General features: G+C 38.5%; 2 protein-coding genes across 3 annotated transcripts; one reads left to right on the top strand and one right to left on the bottom strand.

The window, feature by feature from the left end:
- Positions 1 to 64: 64 nt before the first annotated feature.
- LOC135470691 (probable ATP-dependent RNA helicase DDX43) lies at positions 65 to 20792 on the bottom strand. The gene is made up of 20 exons (XM_064749725.1): positions 20336 to 20792; positions 18386 to 18441; positions 17682 to 17811; positions 15560 to 15660; positions 13300 to 13385; positions 12327 to 12427; positions 11022 to 11077; positions 10530 to 10583; positions 9596 to 9660; positions 8528 to 8638; positions 7958 to 8099; positions 6871 to 6971; positions 5270 to 5357; positions 4834 to 4893; positions 4181 to 4248; positions 3315 to 3380; positions 2612 to 2719; positions 1769 to 1843; positions 1111 to 1198; positions 65 to 316 (listed from the first exon to the last, which is right to left on the bottom strand). The coding sequence occupies exons 1-20, from the start codon at positions 20724 to 20726 to the stop codon at positions 65 to 67; spliced, it is 2199 nt and encodes a 732-aa protein (XP_064605795.1). The 5' UTR covers positions 20727 to 20792.
- A 232-nt stretch (positions 20793 to 21024) lies between these two features.
- Positions 21025 to 24382, top strand: LOC135471817 (MRG/MORF4L-binding protein-like). Of its 2 annotated transcripts, none has more exons than XM_064751172.1 (4): positions 21025 to 21109; positions 21823 to 21944; positions 22193 to 22334; positions 24132 to 24382. In XM_064751172.1, exons 1-4 carry the CDS (start codon positions 21025 to 21027, stop codon positions 24326 to 24328), a joined length of 546 nt encoding a protein of 181 aa, XP_064607242.1. In that variant the 3' UTR covers positions 24329 to 24382. The 2 variants fall into 2 exon arrangements, with proteins under 2 accessions (XP_064607242.1, XP_064607243.1); XM_064751173.1 differs by having other exon boundaries at positions 21041 to 21109; positions 21843 to 21944.
- The last annotated feature ends 3499 nt before the right edge of the window (positions 24383 to 27881 follow it).

The raw sequence follows: 27881 nt of genomic DNA, 5'->3' as shown, positions 1-27881 counted from the left end.
ATACAGTTCTGCGCATGCAACTCTCCATGGTCTCTGTCACTACTGATTACACAGTATGTTTTCATCAGGCCACTCCATCTGCTGGGAATAAAACTCCTCCTCGATCCTTCCTCCTACGTCCTCCCCCACTGCCCCAGCCACCCCCAAAACTCCCAAAGTCATCAAATCCTCTATCTCTGCTGCCTCCTCGTCCACCGAGCCCACGGCCTCCACGCCCGCCCCTTCTGTCACCAAACCTGCCACCCCCTTCAGCCTCACGCCGCGCCTGGTGTGCCTCAAATCTCTCTGCCATCTCCACAAGTTCCTCGGGTACTACCTGTGAACAAAACTTTGGTTGTAATAAAATGGCAGAAAAATAATCTACAAGAAACTCTAAGAAGGTACATATACTCACATTCAAAATAACAATACTCAAGCCAACACTGAACATTATAAAACATGCTGCTCACTTCTGTGGAAGAACAGAATAAATTTCCATCTACATGTAATTTCAGTGAATTACTGGAAACTCATTCCACCCAGAAATGATTGATGATGCTAAATATGCAGGAAAGTCTACAAAAAATACAGCAGAAATATGTGGATTCTATAAAAACCTTGATCTTAACAGCCAACCTATTGAAAAGTCCTTCAAAGTTATAATAAGTGCAAAATATTTTAGCACGTTGGCCTCATATATTTCATTAATCCCCACACCGCAAACCACCATCCGATGGGCGGATGGGTTACTTTCATGAAGCATACCTAGTGTTAAGTATCCCTAAGCCACATGTCAGCATCCCTAAGCTACATGCAGGCATACCTAAGCTACATATAAGCATCCCTAAGCTACATGTAAGCATCTCTAAGCTACATATAAGCATCCCTAAGCTACAGGTAGGCAACCCTAAGCTGCATGTAGGCATCCCTAAGCTGCATGTAGGCATCCCTAAGCTACATATAAGCATCCCTAAGCTACATGTAGGCATCCCCAAGCTACATGTAAGCATCCCTAAGCTACATGTAAGCATCTCTAAGCTATATGTAAGCATCCCTAAGTCATATCCCTGCCATATCCCAACACAAGACTCGTCCATTGCCTTCATTTGTTAGCCCCATCATTGTTCTCACCTGATTGGCCTCCGCTAGTATGTTAATGAGTTCTCGCGCTGACCTCCAATCATCCCTTGTCAGCAAGGACACTGACGTGCCAGTACGGCTGAAATGAAAAGTCACCTGTGTGTAACGATGCTGGTTTGATAAAATTCTTAATGTGAAACAAGTATGATGCTTCTTGTTACATGTACTTCCAAGTAAACCTCCAAGCACTTTTCTAAAATCAATAAACCCTAAGAATCAAGAAAAATCAGCAAAAAGGACAGAATTTTTACTAGGTAAATTGGTATACAGTGTAGGACAGTCTGAATTCAGCAAAGGATTTCCAACATTGATTCACTTAACTGTCTTTCTCCTGAACATCATTTTTTTGTGTGTGTGATTGTTCGTTTGTCACACCAGGATGGCATCTTCTCCATTTAACATGCTTGTTGGTCAGTAAAAACACATTTTAAGCAGTGGTGCTTCGCTGAAATGCAATAACACCAGACATGACACCCTATGGCTATTTTCACTTTTGTTTTTTCTTTTTGTTATCTGAGGTACAACAGGTATGGGAGAGATGTCCATCACTGCAAAGTCCACAATCTCTTTGGCCTGGGACCTTAATGAGCCTGAAAAAAAGATTTATCTTAGTCCCACTAAAAGTGAGTCAAATACATTAAAGACTCACCCAGCTCTGCCAGTCCTCCCTACTCTGTGCACATACTCCTCCATGTTACGGGGGAAGTCATAGTTGAAGACATGACTGCCAAGGGAAGATTTGTATAGTTTACACACATTCCTTAGAAACAAACAGTGCTTTTTCATATTCTTAAGAACTGATATGCTTGACAACTGATATACTTGACAACTGATATGCTTAAGAACTCATCAATAACAGGAAAAAATGTAGAACAAAACATCATACCCTAATTCTTCAACCTATTTACACTTGAGAGAGCAACTTTCGGTACAATTTAGGCACATTTTTAATTTGATTTATTTGTTTATTTATTGAATTTGTGCTTAAATCTGAACTCAAGAATATTACATTTAGACCATGGTGGCCAGCATTGTGGTTTGAGGAAACTGAGCCTGGGGGTAACCCACGACCATCTGCAGGCTGCTGCCAGACCTTCACACGTGCAGCCAGAGAGGAATCTCCAAAACTCAAGTTTGGAGACAAAACTACATTGGTTGGATTTCCAATCCCAGGGTTACACAAACAAGTACAACTTCATCAGTGTACACAGAATAACGCCTTTAGAATATGCTTGAACAAATACCTTGCAAGCATGTTAAAGGGTTGAAGAATTACAGCATATATTTCGTGGACTATCAAGTTACATATCTGTTTGGAATATATCCCTAGTACATGTGTATAGGGAAAACTGAAAGAAAAAAACTTTTTTTCCAACAGGATTTCCAGGTTCAGAATTAACATTCTACAACACCACGTCAGACATAATCTTCAGAGGCCTAATTGGTTGACCCAAATTCTTTGCGATTTTTATTTCTTTGTTTTGCTGCTAACCTTATATCTTTGACATCCAACCCTCTGGAGGCCACATCTGTAGCTACTAGAATACTGACTCGACCCGTCTTGAAGTCATCGAGAGCCTGTTCCCTATCATACTGCTCCCTGCGGAGAATTGAAACTAATCACACAATGGTCACAACAACAACAGCAAAGCCAAGAGTGACAATGCTGGGCAAACAGGAATCCAGTCATCCAATTATCATTATGACATTCATAAACAGAAAGTAGGGGTATCTAATAAATTTGTGTAAATTCCTCTAAGAAGATTCCCATAAGTCACAACATTAATGTGGTGGCAGTGCTTTACTTTTTGAGATTCCACCCCAATCATTTACTTTCCCTTTGATTCTAATACAACAACACACTTATGAAAAGTCATGAATTTTGTAATTTATGGCAAATAATATGCACACAGCATATCAACAAGGGAACACCCCCCTCACGTCATTGTGCATTACATGTAAGTAAAACCTCAGCTCAATACACAGTACTTTCTGTAATATAAGGGTATTTAATATACCCACACGGAATCAACGATGGCGCATCCCACTCGTGTTATTGATAAACTGCAAACTTAAAACAAACTTTAAGTTAGACAATACAACACACCTAGCCCACATGTGTCTTCATGGACACTGACAATACAACACTCACCAGACACTTGCCTCCATCGATACCCTGACATCACAAAACTCACCTGTCTCCATGAATACTCTGGCATGAGATGTCGGCCAGTGAAAACTCACTAGAAATCTCATCGGCCCTGAAAAAAAAAAACAGAAATTTGTCTCATATGAAACTTCATACTTTCTAACAGATAATCTGATAAAACAACCCTTTTAAGACTTAAGAAATACAACTGCAATAGGCAACATTTCAAAAGGTAACCAACTTAACTTTGATTGGCTAATTGCCGTCTGCAAGCAAGCTCAATCTAGAGACATATCAACACAGCTCAAGTAAGTTTAAGACAACGAAATCCTTGAATTCATTGATTTAAAACAATTTTGTTGATGTAGTTTTATCTGTTAATGGTTTCATTACCCGAGGCGGTCACAGTGACATACATGTGCAGTGACAAGAACAAGAGTTAAACTGTGACACTGTCTCACTGTTCAGTTGAAACTGTGACACTGTCTCACTGTTCAGTTGAAACCGTGACACTGTCTCACTGTTCAGTGGAAACCGTGACACTGTCTCACTGTTCAGTTGAAACCGTGACACTATCCCACTGTTCAGTTGAAACCATTACACTGTCTCACTGTTCAGTTGAAATGGTGACACTGTCTCACTGTTCAGTTGAAACCGTTACACTGTCTCACTGTTCAGTTGAAACCGTGACACTGTCTCACTGTTCAGTTGAAACTGTCACACTGTCTCACTGTTCAGTTGAAACTGTCACACTGTCTCACTGTTCAGTTGAAACCGTGACACTGTCTCACTGTTCAGTTGAAGCCATCAGACTTTCTAGAGTGCTCTGTGTACAGCTGTACAAAAAGGAGGTCACTTATATACATATGATCAACACTTAGTCACATTATGAAAGAAAACATCTTCACTTACATGGTCTTCCGTCCAACAAACACCAAGACTTTTTCTCCAGGCTGCATGCTCTCAATGAAGTCATACAACTGAAAATGTGTTAATGTTATTCATCAATGAACAAAGACGCTGTTAACTTGAACTGACATCACAATAATGCATGCAAAAGAGCACACACATATAACCAATACACTACATTTGACCTAAAATTTAGTTCATTTCAAAGATACTACATTTCGCCTAATTCTAGCAGTTCTACTGATCTCAGAAATGTGTTTTCTGACGTGTTTTATGGTCTTATAAAAATATAACTCTAAAAAAAGCACATTTTGGGCAAAATTTTCCGTCAAATGCAGAACTTGTCACAAAGACAGTTTATAAATCTGTTACGCAAAGTAGCTGCCTTAGACTACTGACCCTCAATTCCTTATTTCCAAAATTAGAAAAGGGGTTGGTGATGGCAGGTTTATGTATCTTCCCTTTCTCATTTATTTATTTGTATGATTGTTGCTTCATGTCAAAATGAGAGTTCCCCCATCATAAAAGTGTTCCACTGTAACACAAACCACTGACCTTTACCAGGAATGTAACAAAACATGCCTTAGCCCCAATTCAGCAATACAAGCCATCATTATCTCATAAAACCACACTGCAGAAAATTGATCATTACTCACATAGGACCTTTTGTCCTCATCGTCTACAATCACAATGTGCTGTGTCACACTATGTACAGCCTGTAAATCATAACATAAATGGGTTTCAGCAGATATAAATCAATAAAGAGATGAATTGCTAAAAGTTAGACATATCTGACAAAATTTCTCATTCTAATGTTAAACACATATACAAGTTTGGTGTTTTAAATTCACTCAAAAATATTTCAATTGCATGGCAGGCCTTACAACATTCTGACCTCAGATGAAGCCAGTATGAGCTGGAGTTGAACTCACAGCCATGGCACTGGTGATGTATGAGTTTTAAGGCGACATCAATAACATTAAAATCATCCATGAATTCAACTGTTACTTCAAAAAAGAGCAGGGATAATAGCTTTACCATATATGAAAACAATGCAGGATGTGTTTCACTGTTGAGGCAAATCTTACTCACTGCCAAATCCAAGGTTCCCACGAACACCATCATGGGGTTTGTCAGGTAGGATTCTCCCAGTCTACGGACATTTTCTGGCCAGGTAGCACTATCATCAATCACATCAACATACAATCATACCTCCTCATGCCAAGTACAAAAAAAACAATTATCCCAACGACACATTCTGAAGGTAGGTAGGTTTACATGAAATATCTTGTCTTAATAAATTTATTTATTTATTTAACTGACTAATTTTACTCAACAACATTCCCACTAGACAACGATGGTCAGCACTGTGGTGGGAGGAAACTGGGAAGACCTGTCGACATGTATGTATGACAGGAAAGAAAGCCAGCATGAGCTGGACTTGAACTCAGAGTAATCACATTGGTGATAGGGCCCTGGGTCCTTGTGCTGCACAGGCACACTAACCACCAGTCCACATCTTATAACTTTATGCCCGACATACGCTCCTGATAGATTGCTTTACTCCCATGATTCGGATTCATGATTCTTACTCCCTTTACTTCTGATGTTATCTCTTAAATATGCAAGTGATTAAGATGGACCAATTGCACCAGTTTTTATGAACATTCATTGAACCCTCTTGATGTCCACACGAACCAATTTCATTCCCCAAAGTTACCAGAAGTTATCAGTCAATCTACATGGCAAAGCTATACAGCAGCATTCAGGCCCAGTTTACCGCCATCGTACAAGACAAACAATTTTACCACTAGCATACTACAAAAGATATCATAAAATATTTATAAAATATATAATAAATTTTTTATTAATGCAATTCGTTAATTCTTAGGAATAACTAAATAAGATAATAAATAAAATATATTATATTTTAATTAAGAAATCAAAAATGATTGCTGATATTTCACACTACATGTTTTCATATCAAAGTCACCACCATTTTCTGAAACATCTGATACTTAAAGGAGAAGAAAATTTAAATATCAGTCAAATACCATTGAAAAGAGTGTACATTTCCTCGCAGGTGCATGCCATAAAAAAAATTCTCATATGTACCTCAAGTTGATAAATTATAAATAAAGTCAGCGCCAAAATCCGCTGTGGGCGACTCCATTTTGCCTAAGAACTAATCCTGAAGTCTTCTGTGTTAGGAGGAGAATTGGCGCCGAAGTGCAGTTTGTACATTTCCAGTAGGACTCTTCTTCCCAGAAGGTAGCAAACAGTAGTTCGTTTTCTGCTTGACGATTGGGAAACCGGAATGTTGGACGTAGGTTCCGAGTTTACACGAACAAGCTGGTATTTTTAACGACTTTAATGAGAGGCAACACACCCCCAGCATAAATTACAGGGTATTAAAGATGGAGGATGCGATGGACTCCGCAATTTACACCAGCTTTGCCATTTTCAGGCTTTATGTGCATGGCAAGGAAAAATCGCAAAATTATGCAGCACGTGCCACCAGATACGAAAAAATGTGCTCTTTTCAGCCTATAGTGTCATGTTTTTAAGTTTTCTTCTCCTTTAATACATTTGACCCACTTTGTCAACTGTCTTTGGCTCTAACCAGCTGAACTGTAGCTCAAGGAAATGCACACCCTCACTGGAAATGCTGGCTACAGGCCTGAATGTCATACCTTGTCATGACTGTCTGTCTGTCAGGCCGGATGTCCAGTAGGACCTTCTTTATCTGTGGTTCAAATCCCATGTCTAACATCCTGTCTGCTTCATCCAAAACCTTCAGAGAAAAATAAATGTACAAGACCTCATCAAACCTTAGTGACAATATGCCGCATACAATGGTAAATGTTAAGTGAATGATTGACAGTTGCTTAATGCCATACTTGAGCAATTTTTAGTTCTACGATGACAGTCAGTTTTGTTAGTGGAAAAAAACATGGGTGCACTGGGTAAACCATCGGTTCTCGACGTGTTAACAGATGAACTTTCTCACAGGCATGCTTGTCAACAGACCTTTCCAAACTGTCAATCAAGAACAAGCAAGTGACCAATAATAAGCAGTATTGTTGCAAACAGGTCAACTGGATGTCCCATACAAAGGTTACAAATGCTCAATCTTTCTGTGATTGCTTTCTCCTGTGAGTGGTGTGAAAAGTAACGCTGTCAGGAGAAGGGATCATGGAACATCGGACGTGTTGGATCCATCAAACAAGCCAAACAAGCTCAGCTGATGCTTATTCTTACAAAAAGCCCAAAACACAGCGAGATAGAAAGTATCTAAGGATGTGTTAAGCAGACAGATAAAGGGGTGTTTACATCCAATCAATCTGTTTGCATGAAACTGTTACATATTTTATCTAGTAACTTTACTGCTACAACCGTTATCGTATGTCAAAAATTCTTGAGTATAGCTTTAAACTACAACCAAAAAAACATGTTCGAAATCCCAGAGAAAAATTGTACGACAGCTAAAAGGGCAGTGGGAACTTGGCTGAACAGAAAATGTATGATTTCTAACTTCTTCATATATATACTGTATAATTCAAATTTATTTGATTGTTGCTAAAACTATACTCAAGAATTTCTCACTTTCCGATGGTGGCCAGTTCACCATGGTAAACCACCAAACTTTGGCAAGTTACTGACAATCTGTTCAATGCGTATGCACACCATCTGATGGATGACAAGTGTTCAACTACGAACACATGATTGCAGGATCATGACCTAGAATATGTACAACGTGACCTGACTTTCAGATCCTACCAGATATGTGACACTGGTCACATTGACGATGTCGTTCATGATCAGGTCATTGAGCCGTCCCGGGGTGGCCACGATGATCTCTACCCCAGCCGTCACAACCTTAATCTGCTCCCGTCTGTTCCCTCCTCCATACACACACACACTGTCAGAAATGAGAGGGTACAGGAACACATTAAATACATTTATGGTAGAGCATAAATTGTCACATGAGAAATGTTCTTATTTTAAATCAGATTATATATCTGAACAGATTTGTTCACTATTCTTTTCACTATTCTTCATTCATTAATATTTCATATTGAAAGGTAAGCACATGGCTGCTCCACTTTACACATACCAGTGAGTCAAAGAACATGTGGCTTATAACTTTATCTGGTGTAAAACACTAATCAAATAAATTAATAAATACAACTTTATCTTCATGCAAAGCTATTATATTTCAACCAACTTATAAATTAGATAAATAATGCCTTTACAGTTGTACATATGAAGGCAATATCTTGGTTGAGTAATCTTTAAACCAATTTTATCTGCAACAACAATATAAAAGAATAAAACAGATCATGTTACCATTTGATCCCTTTGTAGTTGAACTTTTTCACCTCCGTCTCAATTTGTAAGGCGAGTTCTCTAGTGGGAGATAATACCAGTACATTTGGACCACCTCTCTCGGAGTGAGGGCTGTCAGAAAGACATATAATAAAATAAGATATGATGGAGAGATACATCTTCTGTAGAAATACATGTACAGATATGTACACCATATTTGTGGAAGACAGGTGGTCTTCACAGAACATTACCCTAATTCTTCAACCTTTTCACATGCGAAAGAGCAACTTTCAGCACAATTTACGCACAGTTTTAATTTAATTTTGGACACAAAACTACATTGGTTGGGTTGGCCAGTTTCAGAGCATCACAACAAACATAATTTCATTCCACACAGAAAAAATGCCTTCAGAAAAAGCTTAAATCAACACCTTGCTAACTTTTTTGCCAAAAGATTGCAGAATTACACTAGACTGAGGCACACTGCTAAACAAGCTTTGTCGATTTCTCGCTGTCAAAAAGAACCAACAAGTAGTAAGAGCATGGGAATCCACAAATTCCAGCCCTCGATAGGGAATGAAACCACTCCTCACCCATTCTGCCACTGTGATTTGTGAAGTGTCTTAATCACCTGGACACTATTCCCTTCTATCAATTTATTTATTTATTTGATTGGTGTTTACGCTGTACTCAAGAATATTTCACTTATACGACCGCAGCCGGCATTAGGGTGGAAGGAAACCAAGCAGAGTACCCAGGCAGATCCCATGTATGGCCAGAGAGGAAGTCAGCATGAGCCAAACTTGAACTCACAGCAGCCACAATGGTGGAAGGCTCCTGGGTCACTGAGCTGCGCTGGCATGCAAACCCACGAGCACAAAGCCCCCCTCCCCACCCCCTCTATCAAATTACAGCTGTTAAAATGATCAAGTTGAGGTGACAAGCATTCTTCAGAATTCATACCCAAGGTTATTTAATTTACTTTATTACTCTGCTGTAAAAGGTATGGTATCCAAGAAATTCAGAAAGTATCTTGTATTGTATTGATTTGTCTTCCAGTTCCATCTGACAAATAAACTGGAAACTTACGTTGGTTGCCCTTCAATATGTATCAAAGCTGGAAGCAAAAATGCTAATGTTTTCCCCGTCCCAGTCTGCAAAAGTTGAGCAAAATATATGTGCATGTACCGTCAGGAAACATTCAAAATCAACTCAAGCATGTCACCAATAAAAGAAACTTTCTGACTGCTGACTATTGTTAATAGGGTCTTGAAGGATACATGGAAAGGTACCATAAAATGACAAGATGCGTGGTTTCATGGAAATGAGAGACAAGAGAGTATGACAGTGCAGAGTGACAATATTTAGAGTATACCTGATAAAGTGAATTTTATTGATAAAGTTTTATACATCAGGCCACATTGATTTAAATTTTTTTTCTTCAGAGGGATTACATATATAAATAAGATTTCGACAATCACCTAATTCATGGGAAACTTGGACTGCCACTGCAGTTTTTCCTGTTTATGAAGTATATAAATGATTGGAAAGCCTTGAAAACCAGTAAAATCTTTAAAACATCAAGATCAGACAAAATAAAAAGGTTGATTTAAATTTTTGATTTTTTGATTATCTATTTTTTTTGATTTTTTAATGCTGTCTCTCTCGTAAAACACGACATACAAATTGGTGTGGCCTAACCGTGTTTGGTAAGGTACAAGTGTATGGTTATCAAACAAATAAATCTACAAGAAGTACCACCTTAAGCACCCTAATTCTTCTAATTTTTTATAACAGATATTACTAAGACTGAAAGCAAAGAATAACATTTCTCCTCCAATTTTTTTTTTTTTTTTTTTTGGGAAAAGCAGAGATATGAATATGTTGTTCATTAGAGCAATTGACCATGTGAAAAATAGAAATTAAATATTGCTGCAACGATTACATGTATATTATTGGCTAAAAGAGCAGTGCAGGTGTCCCAAAAATTAGAAGAATTATACGTTACAATGGTGCACCATACCTGGGCAATACCAATCAAATCCAAACCCTGCAGTAGGATTGGCCAGGCCTGTGTCTGCAAAAAGAAATGAAAGACTATCATGCTGAACAACGTTTTCTCCTACCTAATTTGTCTTACTTGTATTTGAGTTACACTATTAAGTATGATGTGGTACGAAGCATAATGATAATACAGCATAGGTCATAAATATGTTTTGATCACTTTATTTGGCGTATTTATTTATTTGATTTGTGTTTTACGCTGTACTCAAGAATGTTTCACTTATATGACGGTGACCAGCATTATGGTGGGAGGGAAACCAAGCAGAGCCCAGGGGAAACCCACGACCATGTGCATGTCGTTGGCAGACTTCCCACATGGAAACCAGCAGGAACTGGATTTGAACTCACAGCTACTGCACTGGTTGGTCATTGTGACCTGCTGGCGTGCTAACCCGCTCAGCCCCTTGATCATTTAAATCAGATGAGAATGTATCATCAGGTCACCACTGACCTGAATAGGACTAGGAGATGTAAATCCCTGCTTCTCAATCTGCTCCATAATTTCAGCTGAAATCAAAGACGAAAAAGACATGATGACATGCAATCCATATCTGCAAATTTAAGCAAACATATACATGTATGCAAACAGTGTTAAAATGAACAAGACTTTAAACGGACACAGTCAGCTGTCTGTGTGGGCTACATGAAAGTTAGGCTACATCAATGCAGGCTGTAATGTGCTTGTATCGAGACACTTGGATGAGCATTCCTTTATCTACTTCCTTTATCTGTTGAAACCCAAAAAGTTTAACACCAGTATCAGGTACTCAGCAAAAATTCTGGATTTTATTTTTTCTTTCTTTATAATTGTTGATCAGGAATTTTATATACAGATATGCACACCATATTGAAAAAACAAGTGGTCTTTAGTAAATGTTAGACTGTCCAAAAGCTAGGCCACCCGAGCATTGTTAAAAGCGGGGGAATCTATATTGTTTTCAAACCTGCATTTCACATGGTGTTTGAAAGGCTAGCACCTCTAATCATTAGTCCACCGCAATCTTGACATATGTAAAGCACCAAACAACAACTGAAGACAAACAGTAGTTTTCTACACCCTAGACTGTTAACCCTCACAGCAAACAAGTGCTGTTAACTGGGTGCACTGATTTCAGAAAAGATAAGTAGAGGACACTGCACACTGAAGGTTGAATGTCATAAATATTTTTCGAGTGAGAGGTGAAAATGATAACCCAAGAGACGCAAAATGTTGAGTGACTTATCATTTCTACCTTTCACAAGAAAAACATTTATGATCTTCAACCTTCACTAGGCAATATTCTATTTATTATTTATATTTTGACAATTTTGTCATTATCTTTATTTGAGAAAGTTTAAGCAATGTTTTCAGCTGTAGGCCTTCACGGACTTGTGCATATATTGTGACGTTCCACGTCTCGTGCGATGACATGTCTTGTTGCGTGATATAAGAAATTCAGTTTGACTGAACTTGTATAATGACTTTGTCATTCCGCTGAGATCAAATTTGGAATGTCCAAAAACAAAACCTTTCTTTTTGACGCTGTTGGCATCGTGGTGTGCAATAACAAAAGGATTAGCTTCACTGATAAAAGTGATATCTAACCCTAGCCAGTGAGATATCCCTTTATCAGTGAAGGAAATCCTGACATTTCACCTTTATATAGATAATAAAACAGAAATAAATGGCAAGAAGGATAATTTAACTATTTCCATCAAGCATTAAATTAAATGTCAAGAATAAAACTAAATCAGATTGGAGAGAACAATAACTCACGATAATGTCTAAAGGCTTGAGCAAATGTTTTCACCGGATTTGGTATCTGGCCTGCACTTTCTTTGTGCATGTTTGTCACAACAATATTGTTGTTGGCTTTTCTAAAGACAAAAATACATGACTATGCAGAAAGAACAACTGTTACCATAATTGACAACAATTTCAATGTACATTAATTTTTTCCCTGTGGAAATTATTAATTTTTGGGCTGTTACATCAGTACTTATAATAATTTTAAACTAGGCAGAAAAATGCTTTCAAAAATATTCTTCATAAAGCAATACCAAGCGAACATTCAAAACTTGATCTTCCTTATTTAAGAATTTTACACTTACTGTATTTATTCAACCTTTTCGCACGTTTGCAAGGTGTTTTTCACGTATATTTCTCAGGCATTATTATGTATAGACCGACAAAATCATGTTTTTTGTGAAGCCCTAAAATTGGCAAATCCGGCCTATGTAGTTTTGTCTCCAAAATCAAATTAAAAATGTGTATAAATTTCACTGAAAATTGTTCTATCGTATGCGAAAAGGTTGAGGAATTAGGGTATATGCTTATCTAGTCACCATAAGAAATACTGCACAAAATGTAGAGCCACCGAAGATGAAATGTGTACAGAAGCGATTAAAGTCTGCAACAGGAACGTGTGAAGACTTATAAACATAGCTTTTGTATTCATCCCAGGTAAAGGTTTGTAGGAAATTCAACACAAAAATTCGTCGTCATATGACTGAAAAATTGTTAAACCCCAAGCACTCACTCACTCAACACAAAAAATTTCACCAAACTACAAGATACAGAAATTTGATGCAGCTAAAAGATACATTCATACATATTTGAAAAATACAGTACTGTTGTTCGCTTAATTTTGACAAAACACTACATGTAAAAGGTTGTGTGAAAGCAAATGTGTAGTAAGGTCACATGCTCTTTCCTATCGTCGTTGCTGATGCACAGTGTTGGTACATACCTAAACCTTGCCACGTCTTCTGGGTACATGTTAGCAACCTCAGGATCCTCTATGTAAAAGTTTTTCTCTATTCTAGGAAGACCTTCAATAAAAGACAAATAAATACACATGAACCCAGCTACATGTATGCAGAAACTGAGCAGAACAAAACTCAAATGCTGCGAAGAAACATCAAATATGATACTGATGCAAATACATGAAAGGGTAGAATATAACACGAGAATAAATATAACATAACATCACTCAATTACTGTTAGCAGGGATGTTACATGTACATGTATATGTGTATTTCAACTTTTTATGACCTTTAATGTCCACATTTGACAAAATATTTATCACCTGTACAATACCAAATCTGCACGAGGACAAGAACTGCACTATCTGCACGAGGACAAGAACTGCACTATTCAACAATTTACATGTAGCTCAAATGTTGCACAATGAGACTGGAGTAATGAATAAAAAAAAAATCTATGAATGACGGTTCATGCGATGAATGTAACGCAAACTTTAGTACACATTACAATACTCAGAAAAGACAAAATTCATGAATTTTTTAAGACTTGCTCCAAAAATTTACAAAATTCAAGACTCTTTTATGACATTTCAGGAATACTGGCAATGGCATGTTGCTGTTGCTCAATTTATAATAGCTCTATCAATGGAACAGTGTCGGCATCGATTGTAAATTTTGTCCAAAGCACAGTGCAAATAATACATATACTGGTATATACATTTATATATTTCAACCCAATCTTATACTACATGTAACCCAACCGATGTGACACGAAAGGGTGCCCATATCAAGATAGTGTGTTTGGCCAAGACAGTAAATGTATGTATTTAAGAAAAGCATTATTAAGAAAAACATTATCAAGAAAAGTACTGTTATGAAGGGCATTGTCATGAAGAGCACTGGTTGTCAGTGTTTCTCACCTTCCAACTTCACAAGAAAAACACTGTCGTGAAGAGGATTGTCATGAAAAGCATTGTCATGAAGAGCATTGTCATGAAGAGCACTGGTTGTCAGTGTTTCTCACCTTCCAACTTCACAAGAAAAACACTGTTGTGAAGAGGATTGTCATGAAAAGCATTGTTATGAAGGGCATTGTCATGAAGAGCACTGGTTGTCAGTGTTTCTCACCTTCCAACTTCACAAGAAAAACACTGTCATGAAGAGCATTGTCATGACAAGCATTGTTATGAAGAGCATTGTCATGAAGAGCACTGGTTGTCAGTGTTTCTCACCTTCCAACTTCACAAGAAAAACACTGTCATGAAGAGGATTGTCATGAAAAGCATTGTTATGAAGGGCATTGTCATGAAGAGCACTGGTTGTCAGTGTTTCTCACCTTCCAACTTCACAAGAAAAACACTGTCGTGAAGAGGATTGTCATGAAAAGCACTGTCATGAAGGGCATTGTCATGAAGAGCACTGGTTGTCAGTGTTTCTCACCTTCCAACTTCACAAGAAAAACACTGTCATGAAGAGTATTGTCATGAAAAGCATTGTCATGAAGAGCATTGTCATGAAGAGCACTGGTTGTCAGTGTTTCTCACCTTCCAACTTCACAAGAAAAACACTGTTGTGAAGAGGATTGTCATGAAAAGCATTGTTATGAAGGGCATTGTCATGAAGAGCACTGGTTGTCAGTGTTTCTCACCTTCCAACTTCACAAGAAAAACACTGTCATGAAGAGCATTGTCATGACAAGCATTGTTATGAAGAGCATTGTCATGAAGAGCACTGGTTGTCAGTGTTTCTCACCTTCCAACTTCACAAGAAAAACACTGTCATGAGAGGATTGTCATGAAAAGCATTGTTATGAAGGGCATTGTCATGAAGAGCACTGGTTGTCAGTGTTTCTCACCTTCCAACTTCACAAGAAAAACACTGTCGTGAAGAGGATTGTCATGAAAAGCATTGTCATGAAGGGCATTGTCATGAAGAGCACTGGTTGTCAGTGTTTCTCACCTTCCAACTTCACAAGAAAAACACTGTCATGAAGAGTATTGTCATGAAAAGCATTGTCATGAAGAGCATTGTCATGAAGAGCACTGGTTGTCAGTGTTTCTCACCTTCCAACTTCACAAGAAAAACACTGTCATGAAGAGTATTGTCATGAAGAGCATTGTCATGAAGAGCATTGTCATGAAGAGCAATGGTTGTCAGTATTTCTCACCTTCCAACTTCACAAGAGAAACATTGTCATGAAGAGCATTGTCATGAAGAGCATTGCTTCAAAGTGTTTCTCACCTTCCACTTCTTGGCCTCATTGGCTGCACGGTCAGCTCTCATTTGGGCCCAATTAATGAACTTGGGGGCCTCCGGCTGGGCTGGGGTTGAATTCACCGACATCTCTACAAAAACAACAAACAGTATTCGCAACATTTTCTCAACTATGACAATGATCAAATTCTTAAGTACGACATAAAACCCAAAGCATATATACAATGATCAAGATGCAACTTTTCATATCTGGGGATATGTTTGTTTATGGGAGAAAACAAATATTTGACGAGGGTAAACGTAGAACATCAAACTGACCAGAGTAAACAAGGAATGTATCGAAAATAGTTAAATGTGTATGAGACAACTGTTTGTTCAACACTTGTTTGGGGAAAAGTCCTGATAACAGGATACACATATGTAAAAAAAATTATTTCTAAATATCGCTCGTACAGAAATGGGGTTATAAAATTCCATGACATTCCAGGATTTTCCAGTCCATTATTACTAAAATTCCAGGATGTTCAACAGTTAAATTCAAATTGCCGAATATGTGGGAATGTTAGCAGTCCATACAGTCGATGGAACAAGCAAGTCAGGATGGTTGCACATGGTGACTGGTTTCTTTATGCTATGTACATCATTTCAGTCATCACTTTATTTATTGTTACAGCAGACTTAACATTAAATCCCCTGACATTCCTGGACAAAAACATTAAAATCTTAAATTCGTTAACATCCCCAGTGTATGGCACAGGAAGTGAAGTTTCATCTGATGTTCCCGATTTCCCCGATGTGTGCCAACCCTGTTTCCCCACATTCTGGTCAATAGTTCAAAATTCTCTCTTCCTAATATACAACCTGCTTCCTCTATGGAGTGAGTCAGTGAGTGCCTGGGGTTTTATGTTGTGATTAACAATTTTTCAGTCATATGACGAAGAAGAAGTTTTAAGAGGGTATGTGATGTGCCTCCTTGTTGCAGGGCAGATTCCACTGCTCTTTTATCTAGTGCTGCTTCAATGAGACACCTTACCGAATGCAAGTAAGCTGCCCCACCCAAGCCATTATACTGAGACGGGTCAACCAGTCGTTGCACTATCCCCTTAAGGCTGAATGCCAAGCCAGGAAGTTACAACTTCCCCTTTTTTAAGGTCTTAGTTGACTCGACCCAGGATTGACTCTGGATCTACCGCTCCCGACGCGGATGCTCTACCACCTGTGCTATCGGGGCCGGTGCTCTATTAAAGAATTCACTGACATTATACTATAAATCATACTGTACCTCAGCAAAGACCACAGCATAAAATGACACAGTACAAAATACACTGTATTTCACATGAAGTTTAGAGTGTAAAGATTCCTTTGATGGGAAGTTTTTCTAAGAGACTGATGAAACTTCACTCAAAACTCTTGAAGGGCCGAAAGAAATTCAGAATTTTTGAGTCGGTTCAGGTAAATACAAAATGAGCTGAATTGGACTCCTGAACTAAACCTCCTGGGTCTATCTGTCACTGGTCTAAACTGTAAAAACTATGATATAACATGCAAGGGAGGCAATGCAAAAATTACCACAATGTAACGTTTGTTCGCGGATTGCATACGTAAATAATACAACGAAAGTGAAATATATTAAACAAATACGATCTTCCTTTCTATCGATCTGTAATTCTCAACGATTTGTACGGCAGAACTGAAGTTCCATGGTAGACTGCATAATTACAGCACAATATCGTGTCTGACATTTCAAGTTCATGAAAAATCTTACGTCATCTAGACAACCTGGGGAGGAAACAGACACAAAAAAATGGGTTTTTTGAAATACAGCAACTTGAGTGAGTTGATGGTCAAAGGAAAAGTCTGGATAAAAGTGACCATTTGATCATTCACTCTAAGTCAGATACATGTCACTAGACAACCGGAAGTCTCAACGTTTTGTAGATGATGATGACGCCTAAAAAAACAGCACAATTCTTTCCCAGTGGCCATTATGTTTCTTTAAGTGGCCCTTACAAGGTTTATGAAACGACGAGAACCCGGGGAAAATGTATCACTTAAAAAACGCTAAACTGAAATCCAGTAGACATTTTTATTATATAAATGATCATCTGTTTGTGAAAACGATCAATGGATTCTGTCCTGCGGCCAATCTTACTGTTAAAGGAGCCTGACAGGTTGCTCCCTGGATTGATAATCTCCTCTATCAGTTCTTGAGCCTTCTTGATGGCCTCTGCCGTGCCAGACAAAACCACAGTGGCTTCATAACTGGAATTATCAGAGTTCACCTGAGTACAAAAAATACATAAATATATACCAACCGAGACAACCAGGAATTTGATAATACACATATGATATGCTTAGTACTCGCACATAAAAAATGGCAACTCTGCAATTCAACCTATAGGTCACAACACTTTTCAGTACAATGAATTAGGAGTTTTAAGAAGCCGAGTCTGCTTGATGGTATACAACACACAAGGCCATCGACAAGGTGTTCTTTTGGCATAAGTTAACGAAGTTTTATTTGGTTTTTGAAGGAGTTTAATTTTCTCGCCTTGTCAGATTCTTTAAAATCCTATGTGTACCTTTTTTCCATAAGCCAAAATACATGAAAAGTCTGACAAAGAACTTTTTAAGGATGGCCTCACTTTCTGGGACTAAGTTCTTGGATATAGTTTACTAACTTCCTTACAAAACAAAATATTTGAAGCTGGATGTCTGAGCTTCACTGAAATTATACTACCACAGTATAGAGTCAACAATCATATTTTTAACTGATTTGATGCATATATTCATGACTTACAATTTCAGACTAAAACTTAAAACTGCTCCATGGAAATGGGCCTCTGTATACAGTACCTTTATTCTAGCTTGGCTATTTTCTTCCAGTTCTCGTATCTTTGATCCTCCTCTACCTGTAAGGCAAAATAAAATTAGACCTACGAATTGTTCAATGTAATTGACTGTGGTGATACATGTATTTGACGATCTGGGCCCGTTTGTTCAACAATGTTTTAAGATTAATACCAAATTTAATTCAATTTTGCACTTGGCTCACAGATACCTGCATATGTGTATATTAAATATGAAGTAATCTGCTGTTCTTATACTTGGAATTTGGACACTGCACTAGCAGCTGAGTGTGGCTAAATTTTAAAATTTAAAATATAACTTAATATGGGTATTAGCTAATACACTTTCAAGCAATTTGGCCCTGGATAGTAGACGCTGATGAGGCCAATCACTACATGGCATCACGCTGTCCAATATCACCAAAATCACAGTTTAATTTCAATGAACTAACCAGAGACCATAATAACAAAAAAAAAAACAATATATTACACTTTGTCAGACATTACATGTACAGTATAAGCCTGTCCCACACAAGGGCAATCAAAGTAAAATCGCAGATATTGAAAAAAAAAAGCACCCCCATGTATCAGTTTTGATCAATCAGGTGCGAGCGGTCCTCTACATGTGCATGTATATCCAGAGAACGCAGAGATCCTTTTCCGTTATGTCACACAAACCATGGTTTGCCTAGGTTAATCCCACTTGCCTGTGGGTACGAGTCACGGAACATCTTGTTTCCACCTGCTTTATCATGGTGCATCCCATGAATTCTTATCAGGCAAATCAGAAAAAAAAAATGGCTGTGGGTGTTCAGGTCTATTTCTAGCCCTCTTCCTGAATAACAGGTTGTATCATTTGCACTCTTTTGATTTAAGGAAAAAAGTACAGATTTTAAAGAAATTAACACAGAGAGAAAAATAAGAAAGAAAAATTCTATCAGGGACCAATTAAAAGTTAAGAGTGGGTCCTTTTTAGGAGTGTTGTTTGGGTTACTCCTAACAAACACCTTTTTTATTGTGGAGTAAGCATCAGTAAGGCCCAAAACACAGAGTTCTATGCACTAGCTGATAAAAAATGTGTGAGGAAGTCATGTTGAAAACTATTCAAATCTTTAGTCCTAGCTACACAATGCTCTGAAGTAAACGCATTCAATATATGTAGGTACTCCCTCAGCACAATGCAGAACTATAGATGACCATTTGAACTACAAGACGCTGAACATAATGCACCTTGGTTTTTAAACTGTCAGTGTGGTACTGCAACCTCTTACTACATTCACTAAATTAATCTGACTGCCAGCATGAGCTGGACTTGTACTTACAGTGACGGCATTGGTTACCTGGGTAATTGCGCTGCACTGGCAACGTAACCAGGTAATCAGGTAAATGAACTGACCTTCTGATTTCTTATGACTGGTGTTAATTATTCCACTTCACCTACAGGTTTATGGTATGGAGATTACTGGTCAGAGCCTGCAGAATTTAACTATCACATCTCAGGGAAAGTTAAGTCCAGCAGAAGCCTGCAGGCTCATTTTTCACTTGAAAAATCTGTGAAGAACCTTATGGAAACTTATGGTGACCCCATCTGGAAAATTTCCCCTGGACTGCTAAACTTTACTAGTCTTCTGCATCTCTCCTGGTACAGTGTTTAAATAAGTGGAGTTGTACAAGGCAGGGTTTGCAATTTAAATTATTTGGCAGAGGGTATGAAGAATCTGCTTTTCAAAATGACCTTCGGAGAGAAGAGTCAATGGCAAAGACTGGACAGGAATGTCACCTTCAGTTCAAAACTTCCAGCAAACCTCCAGATGTAAACTTGTCGCAGCTGGCCATCATGACCATGCAGGAGGCGTGGGAGTCGAACACCAACAGGACTAATGATTAGGCAAATGAAGACAGCTTTCCGTTTGTACAAAAATATAGCAATACATTCACAACTTTGCCTCAAAATTACCTATGATCCGCCCCACATCTGAACTGGGTATACTTATTTCGGTGGAATCACCACTACCGAAATTTCCCCTCCTAGGGCCATTTCTATCACGAAATCCATCTCCTCTATCTCTGCTCCCTTCAACACGTTCAGATCTGTTCCTTCTATCGTTTTCATTATCTGAATTCCTCCAGTTACCCTCTGGAGCCCTCCTTCCTCCCCCGCGCCCAAACCCTCTCCCTCTGCCCCTGGACGCAAACCCCCGACTTCCTGACCATCTGTCAGTTTCACTTGTCTGAAAACTCCTGGCTGTCACAGTTCTTTCACTCCGTTGTGGAAATTCGTACGGCGTTTGGTCATAGTTCCTTGCAGGTGTTATTCCTGTTTCGATCTCTAAGTCCCAGTCCTCCATGACATTCAACGTGCCAAAGTTAGACAGGCTGAAAAAACTTCACTCAGCAATTTTAATTTCCCGCAACAGCCATTTCGCAGAACACCATGCGACCATCACTCACAAAGCTATTTAAGCCGCACGTTGTTATTCATCCGCTAGAGTTAATCGTCCAGCAAACAATGTGGAAATTCAAATTAATTCATTCTACACCCCAGTTTTGTCTGGAGTGACCGTCTGAGACCTCATGAAAAAAAATCAGTGACTTAAAACATAGGATGTTTACGAAAGTATGGGCACTGGTTGTTACAGAATAAAAATGGCGGAAGATACAGATCAAAACAACTGGCAAGTCGATATGGAAGTGAATTTGTTCCACGCGATGCGTGGCCACAAACCCGTGGGTAGGTATTTTGCGTTTGTGTGTGTAGAAGTGAACATGACAGATATTGAGATAAAAATAAAAGTTTTGACAACAGGTAGTTCTGTGAGATGATTCATGTACTCGCTATATATAAGGTCACAGAATGTCCACTTTTCGTGAGCGTCAACAAAGCAGCGTGGTTTTACCATTTATTCTTGTGTTGTTCTCTAACCCGCCTCTTAGATATTAATTGTGAAATCTTTGAGGATTCTTTCATGAAGCCACGTGACAGCAGCCTCAATTCAAATACATTTGTAGTTCCTGGAGAAGGATATTTTGGCATTTTTGTGCGTGATTTTGTCGCGACGCCTTCGATCACTTCATTAACAACTATCACTGGTAGTTTTAGCCTACATTACATTTGAGTACCACCAACTGTTCTTCAGTTTAGCAAGATCGAGGTTACTTCGGGAATGTATTGGAAAATCCTCACCTGTGCGTGATAAATATGTATGCCCTGTCCTTAAATAGAAACCTTGGCTTGCAATATATTGGAAACGAGTAATATGCTCAACTGGGCCCCAGACACCGACAAAACACAGTTTCGTGTTTGAAGCACTACGAAGCAGAGTTTTGTTTGTCGAAACTTTGACTGACCGACCAATAAGCAGGCAGCAATTTGAGAGCAGTTTGCCTCAGCTATCGAAACTTTATTCCGGTGTGTTGATTTTGACCATTTCTTATTTATTTTAGGTGTGAACCGCTTTTTCCAGATGGTCTTCATCCATGAAAAGCTGAATAGCTCCCTCAGCAAAAAGATAGCGTCTCAGCAGATATGGACACAGCTAACAAAAATGTATGACCTGCAAGCATTGGTAAGAAAGGGATATGCTTTTCTGCACATTTAGTTTAAAGAATATAATGTATGTAAAGAGTGTTTTATTTTTGGCGTACGAAGTTGAAGCTTGCTTATGTCATATGTATGACTGGTGAAGAAATTCAATGGAATGTCCCGTGGAATCAGTTCTGATTCACTGTGACTTTTAATGCATTGTTATATTGCTTTGAAAGAAAAAAAAAGGTACTCTAAAACACTGTTCACTATGTAATACTTACTTTACAGAATGAGTCTGAGATTATTCCATTCCCCAACAAAAAAACAGATTTTAGTTTACCAGAAGGAGACTTTGGTGACCTGATGTCGAAAGATTATCCACGGATGTCAAAGAATGCACTAGGCCCTGCGACAGACAGTGCAAAACAAGGTATGGGGTAACCAGTGTGAGCAAGGTTGTCTTTGCCTGCCCATATTGGTGTAATATGTGCAGGATCAAAATGTACCCTGAATGACCAAAAAATTTGACCACAAAAGAGCATTTTTGGAGGCAAATAAATGTCATGAGGTTTTACCTCTGGTGCTAAAATTTACATTTCCCCAGTAGGATATCACCCTACCTTCCAAACACCTCTCAAAGCACCTTTCTATAATCAAGGGAACTCCCAGAATCTTCAAAAATGAGCAACTTAGTCATGAACGAAATCTTAGGTCATTTAGGGAATATTTATATATCAGGCCACATGTGTAAAACTACAATAAAACAAACAAACATTAGGTGAGGCCAATTTTTTTTGTGCATTTTACAGGTAAGCCAAAACTAAGAAACCAAAAACTGAAATAAACATAAAATCAAAAATCAACCTATTTTTGCTTTGCAGGTTTAATCTCAGCCTTGGGATTTAAACATTCCATTGCTTGTAGGGCATTGGTGACAACAAGATGTCATCTAGACTGGTGCACATTTGCACGTCTTACATTCATTTAAGACCACGGATATTACATGTCATCTGTGGAAAAGTTGTCAGTAACTTGCCAAAAGTTGATGGTTTATGTGGGGCAATCCATTTTCTGCTAAAATCGACAGCTTGCATGTAAATGAAAAATTCCTGAGCATGGCATTACACAATAGTCAAATGAATAAATACACTTGCCCTTCACCAATATAGCAGGAAGGTCTGTACATCACTGTCAGATAGGTTGTCAGTAACTTGCCACAGGTTAACTTCTGGCAATCTCCAGCCATGATAGTAAGAGCCAGGGATATATGTGAAATACCCTGAGGTTTTTGTTTAAGTGAAAAAAATAAATTTTATTTCTTAAAAATGTGGATAAAACCAATTACAGTTGTAATCTCTGGTTATAAATAATCTCCATATTAAAACACTGTTGAATCACATAAATTTTTTGTATAACTTTGAAGGTAACTAAAGTGATGTACATAACATGTTCAAGTAGCCATGTAAAATGTGTTGAATGCATAAAGCATATTACACAGTGCAGGTTGAATACCCTGAACATTTTTCAAATGGGAGGTGGAAGTGATAACACACTTACATTTTGTGGGTTAGCATTTCCATCTTGTACAAGATTTTGTGTTTTGGAACAGGTTCAGCAAAGTTTTCTTTTAGCTGTAGGCATGTATTGGTTACACACATGTATTTATTTGATTGGTGTTTTACGCCGTACTCAAGAATATTGCACTTATATGACGGCTGCCAGCATTATGGTGGGTGGAAACCAGGCAGAGCCCGGGCAAACCCACAATCATCCGCAGGTTGCTGACGGACCTTCCCACATATGGCCAGAGAGGAAGCCAGCTTCAGGTTGACTTGAACTCACAGCGACCCCAATGGTGAGGGGCTGCTGTGTCATTATGCTGCGCAAGAACGCGAACCAACTGAGCCACGGAGGCCCCCTCTCATGTATGTACATATATGTACCCTGACATCTTACATGACAGGCTGTGTCTCAGTGTTATGTTATGTAGGAATGTGAACATTTACTTTAACAGATATGACGTCATCTCTCTGAGATCAGATTGGAACATCATGAAATAATGGATTTCTTATGGGCATGATGGTGCATGGGTGTGAAAAGTGGAAATGTAATAACTAATGTGATATCTAAGTGTGTTAAATTTTACTTTTATTGGTGAAGGAATTCGTGACATTTCATCTCATACATTTTATATAAATAATAAATGATTCATTGAAATATGTTTCAGAATTAGCCCCACCTACTCCGAAACAGGGTGGAAAAGGAGGGAATCAGTCCGGCTCAGCAAGCACACTAGGGGCTGGATCTTTGAACACTAATACCCCAGAGGCTTCACCCAAACGAAAGCGAACAAGAAACACCCAGTCCACTCCATCATCCGCCAACTCCACTCCAGACGCACCGCCCACAAAGAGGAGAAGATGACACCACAGTTTTGTTGGGGACTGAGTTTTAATGGGTTCAACAGCCTTGTACAAAGAGAAGCAAATCTTGTAACTCATAAAACAGCAGTGCCCTCTACCTGTTAGAAAAACAATGTCAGCTTTGATTATTCATGATTACTGGTGTTGGTATTGAAATCAGTGGTATTTTTATTTAAGTAGGTAGAGGGCACTGCTGTTTTATCAGTTACAAGATTTGCTTCCCTTTGTAGAGGGCTGGAGAACCGTATTGTCACAAATTAACGCTGCCAAAGTGGTGAAATAAGAGTGATTTCTTCATTTTTAAAGGGCCCACCATGCTGTCCGATGTACCTGTTTTCACATTTTTGGTGGTATATGACCCCAATATACATATTGTATTCATAGATTTGGGTGTTGAGTGTGTGAATGCAAGAGTTTGGAAAGCATCCCAGCGCTAGACAGTGTGGGTGGTATAGGCATTTTTTGTTGATCCACCTGACTTCAGAATTACATGTTATATTCAGATTGCCACAGCGTAACAGTGAAATGAAGGTAGACCAATGCAATTCTGACAACATTGACACCATTACTTTCTGAGGCATTGCTTAAATACTGCAATTTTTGGGACATATTTGTTGTACAGGTAACAAAAGCAGTCTGAGACTTAAAACTACAGATGTTAAATTTGTTATTTTTATCAACTGAAACTTGTAATACAATTTACCCAGAACTTATGTTGCCAAGTAATATTGTAACCAAACAATACTCTGACCAAACAATATTGTGACCAAGCAATGTTGTGACCAAGCAAACATTGGCATATCTCTCTTAGTTTTGGGGAAAAGCATAAAAGATAAGTATATGTTGTTCATTAGATGGATTAACTATGTAAGAAAAGAGAAACCATATATTCATGTTACAGTTTACATGTACATTGGCTAAAAGGAACAGACCAGATATCCCATTAATTAGAAAAAAATATGGTAATCAAAAGTAAAACATGGGTGTGTATACATGTAGTGTCTTCTGAAGCGATTGAAAAGATTAGTAAATAATGGCCGTGGAAAGGTCTGGCAGCAACCTGCGCATGGTCGTGGGTTTCCTCCAGGCTCTGCTCAGTTTCCTCCCACTATAATGCTGGCTGCCGTTGTATATGCGATATACTCTTGAGTAACGCGTAAAACACCAATCAGATCAATAAATAAATAATGGCCCATAACCATGCCTTTGTCTGCTGGTCTTGCAGCACCTGGATTTTATTTAAATTTCATCCATGGCAAAGTTGCTCATTTGTCCCTATCCTGAGAGTTTTGTTGATCTTAGAAAAGTTTTGTAATTTGTTTGGAAGGTAGGATCATATCCTGCTGGAAAAATGCAAATTTCCGCACCATTAATATACTTGCCACTAATGCTCTTTGGGGTGGGGTGAAGTTTGCGTCTTTTGCACTTGGCATTTCTGCCTGGACTGAAGATCTAGATAATGTTTGTACATTCATCTGCGAACATTTTTCATTGATATATACAACTGCTCTGTCATTTGACCTTGTTGTGTGATCTTTTTGAGTTGAGTAATTATTTTAACTAGCACCCAGTAGTCATGCAGTGTGAGTGAAGTATTGGATGAAACCATTATTGGAAGTACATGGTCGTGAGCATGCATTCATGAGTGGAGATATCTGGAGAGATATGCTGACTAACTGGGAACAGTTGTGACAAAAGTGAAAACAAATGCTTACTCATTAAGCTGTGCATGTGTAATATGGTCAAAGACTTGAATCTAGTTCTTTCTGCATGTCGTGTGGCAGTGTCTTTGAGTCAGGAGGTTTGTCAAGGACTGTTTAAAAGGAGGTGGTGTACTTGAGTCGCTCTGGATTCCTCCACCCATAAACGTCAGTGCTGTTGTGTCAGTTTGTCAAACCTAATCAGTCACAAAAAAAAAAAAAAAAAAAATTACTCTATTCGTGTACCGCAATGTATGTAGCAAATCGACCACTTTTACAGTCGTCCACAATTGGAGAAATATGCACGCTGGTTCTCTCCTGGGTCGAAATTAATATCTGCTGGCAACATATACCAAGCAGCCGCTCAGCGAGATGTTCACCAAGAGTACCTTGGTCAGTTGTGTCCGTAGTATTTGGAGATACCTCCTTAAATGGAAATTTGGGGGCCTCCAGGGCAAAGTGGTTAGTGTGCTAGGGCAGCACTATGACCCAGGTGCCTCTCACCAGTGCGATCGATGTGAGTTCAAGTCCAGCTCATGATGGCTTCCCCTCCAGTCGTACGTGGGAAGGATTGTAAGACACAAAGTTTCCAACTAGAGAAATCTTGTCTCACAATAAATTTGATGTTTGGACTTGCCTGTGAGCATTGCCAGCAAGCAAACAACAATCCAGAGACGAGTTGTTCAGCCTAGGCTTCCCAAGGGCTGCGTCCGATTTCCTCTAACCATAATGCTAGTCCTGTTGTTTAAGTGAAATATGCTTGAGTATATAAAACTCCAGTCAAATAAATAAATAAACAATATTTAAGAAGAGCTTATTTACGTACAATCATTTAATCGTGAACTCTTCACTATATCACTTCACTTGTACAATTTTTGGTTTATTGTTTATCAACATGAAGAAAAAGAATTGGAGCTGATACATCGTCAGTAAAAAACAGAACTGCCAAGAGCGGAGAACAAACTATATATCGTTAATATATTTTAGGAAAAGTTTACCCGGTTTCCTCCCACCATAATGTTGGCTGTGGTCCTGTAAGTGAAATATTCTAAAGTATGGCGTAAAACACCAGCCAAATTAACGAATAAAAAGAAAAGGTATATGACCTAGAGTGAAGCCCTGTGGCATACCTTATGATGGGAGAGAAAGAAAGGCAGCATTGACTTCCTTCAGGAAGTTATCTGCGAAACCCGATGGGGATAGATCTTGTATGTCATAGAAATGTAACTTGTAAAATTGTATTTGTTATTACTTGGATGTGGCAGATTTAACATTGAAGTGTTTATTTCCTTAGACTTGGTCAGCTTCTTGTGAGACGTGCCACTTTCATAGAGCGTATATAGAATGACTACTTCTAAATCCACATTTGTTGACAAAATAAAATTATGTTTTTTGGATACCAAACGACACGACTGCGTGAATGCACGCATTACTTTTCAGTAATGTTGTTTATTAAAGTTAGAAAAGGAGTAATTAGTCTTCCATGCATGTACATGTAGTTTCCAACTTCATTGCTTTTTCCAACTTTGGGAATTGGGACATTTCGGGCTTTTCTCCTTGACAATGCATGGGTCAAGTCCCGATCTGAAGAATATATATTGATAACATGGGTAAGAGGTCCACAAATTGGCAATGAGCGCACAAGGCAATTATATAACTATCGTCAACTGAATTAAAGTAAAACGCTATGTATATACAGGACTGTGATTTAGGATTAGAAAGGTAATCCATGCTAATAGCGTGTACTCAAATGTATTGTCTGCAATGGATTTGTTCCCAATGACTCGTTACTGCTGAAGAAAAATGTACGTTCGTTTAAAGCTCTGGTAATTAGAATTTTTCAGCTAGGAACAA

The sequence above is a fragment of the Liolophura sinensis genome, chromosome 7 (assembly GCF_032854445.1).
Source record: "Liolophura sinensis isolate JHLJ2023 chromosome 7, CUHK_Ljap_v2, whole genome shotgun sequence".
NCBI lineage: Eukaryota > Metazoa > Mollusca > Polyplacophora > Chitonida > Chitonidae > Liolophura > Liolophura sinensis.
The sequence above is the reverse complement of the archived record's forward strand: the minus strand, read 5'-3'. Positions and strand labels throughout refer to the sequence as shown.

Bases quoted from the DNA above. Each gene is read 5' to 3' on its own strand.
- LOC135471817 (XM_064751172.1), top strand. From the start codon at position 21,025: ATGGCGGAAGATACAGATCAAAACAACTGGCAAGTCGATATGGAAGTG. The intron at 21,110-21,822 runs GTAGGTATTTTG...TATTTATTTTAG, and splicing joins GCGTGGCCACAAACCCGTGG to GTGTGAACCGCTTTTTCCAG. The intron at 21,945-22,192 runs GTAAGAAAGGGA...CTTACTTTACAG, and splicing joins TGTATGACCTGCAAGCATTG to AATGAGTCTGAGATTATTCC.
- LOC135470691 (XM_064749725.1), bottom strand. From the start codon at position 20,726: ATGGAGGACTGGGACTTAGAGATCGAAACAGGAATAACACCTGCAAGG. The intron at 10,584-11,021 runs GTCAGTGGTGAC...TTCTTTTTGCAG, and splicing joins CATCTCCTAGTCCTATTCAG to ACACAGGCCTGGCCAATCCT. The intron at 9,661-10,529 runs GTATGGTGCACC...CAACTTTTGCAG, and splicing joins ATTTGATTGGTATTGCCCAG to ACTGGGACGGGGAAAACATT.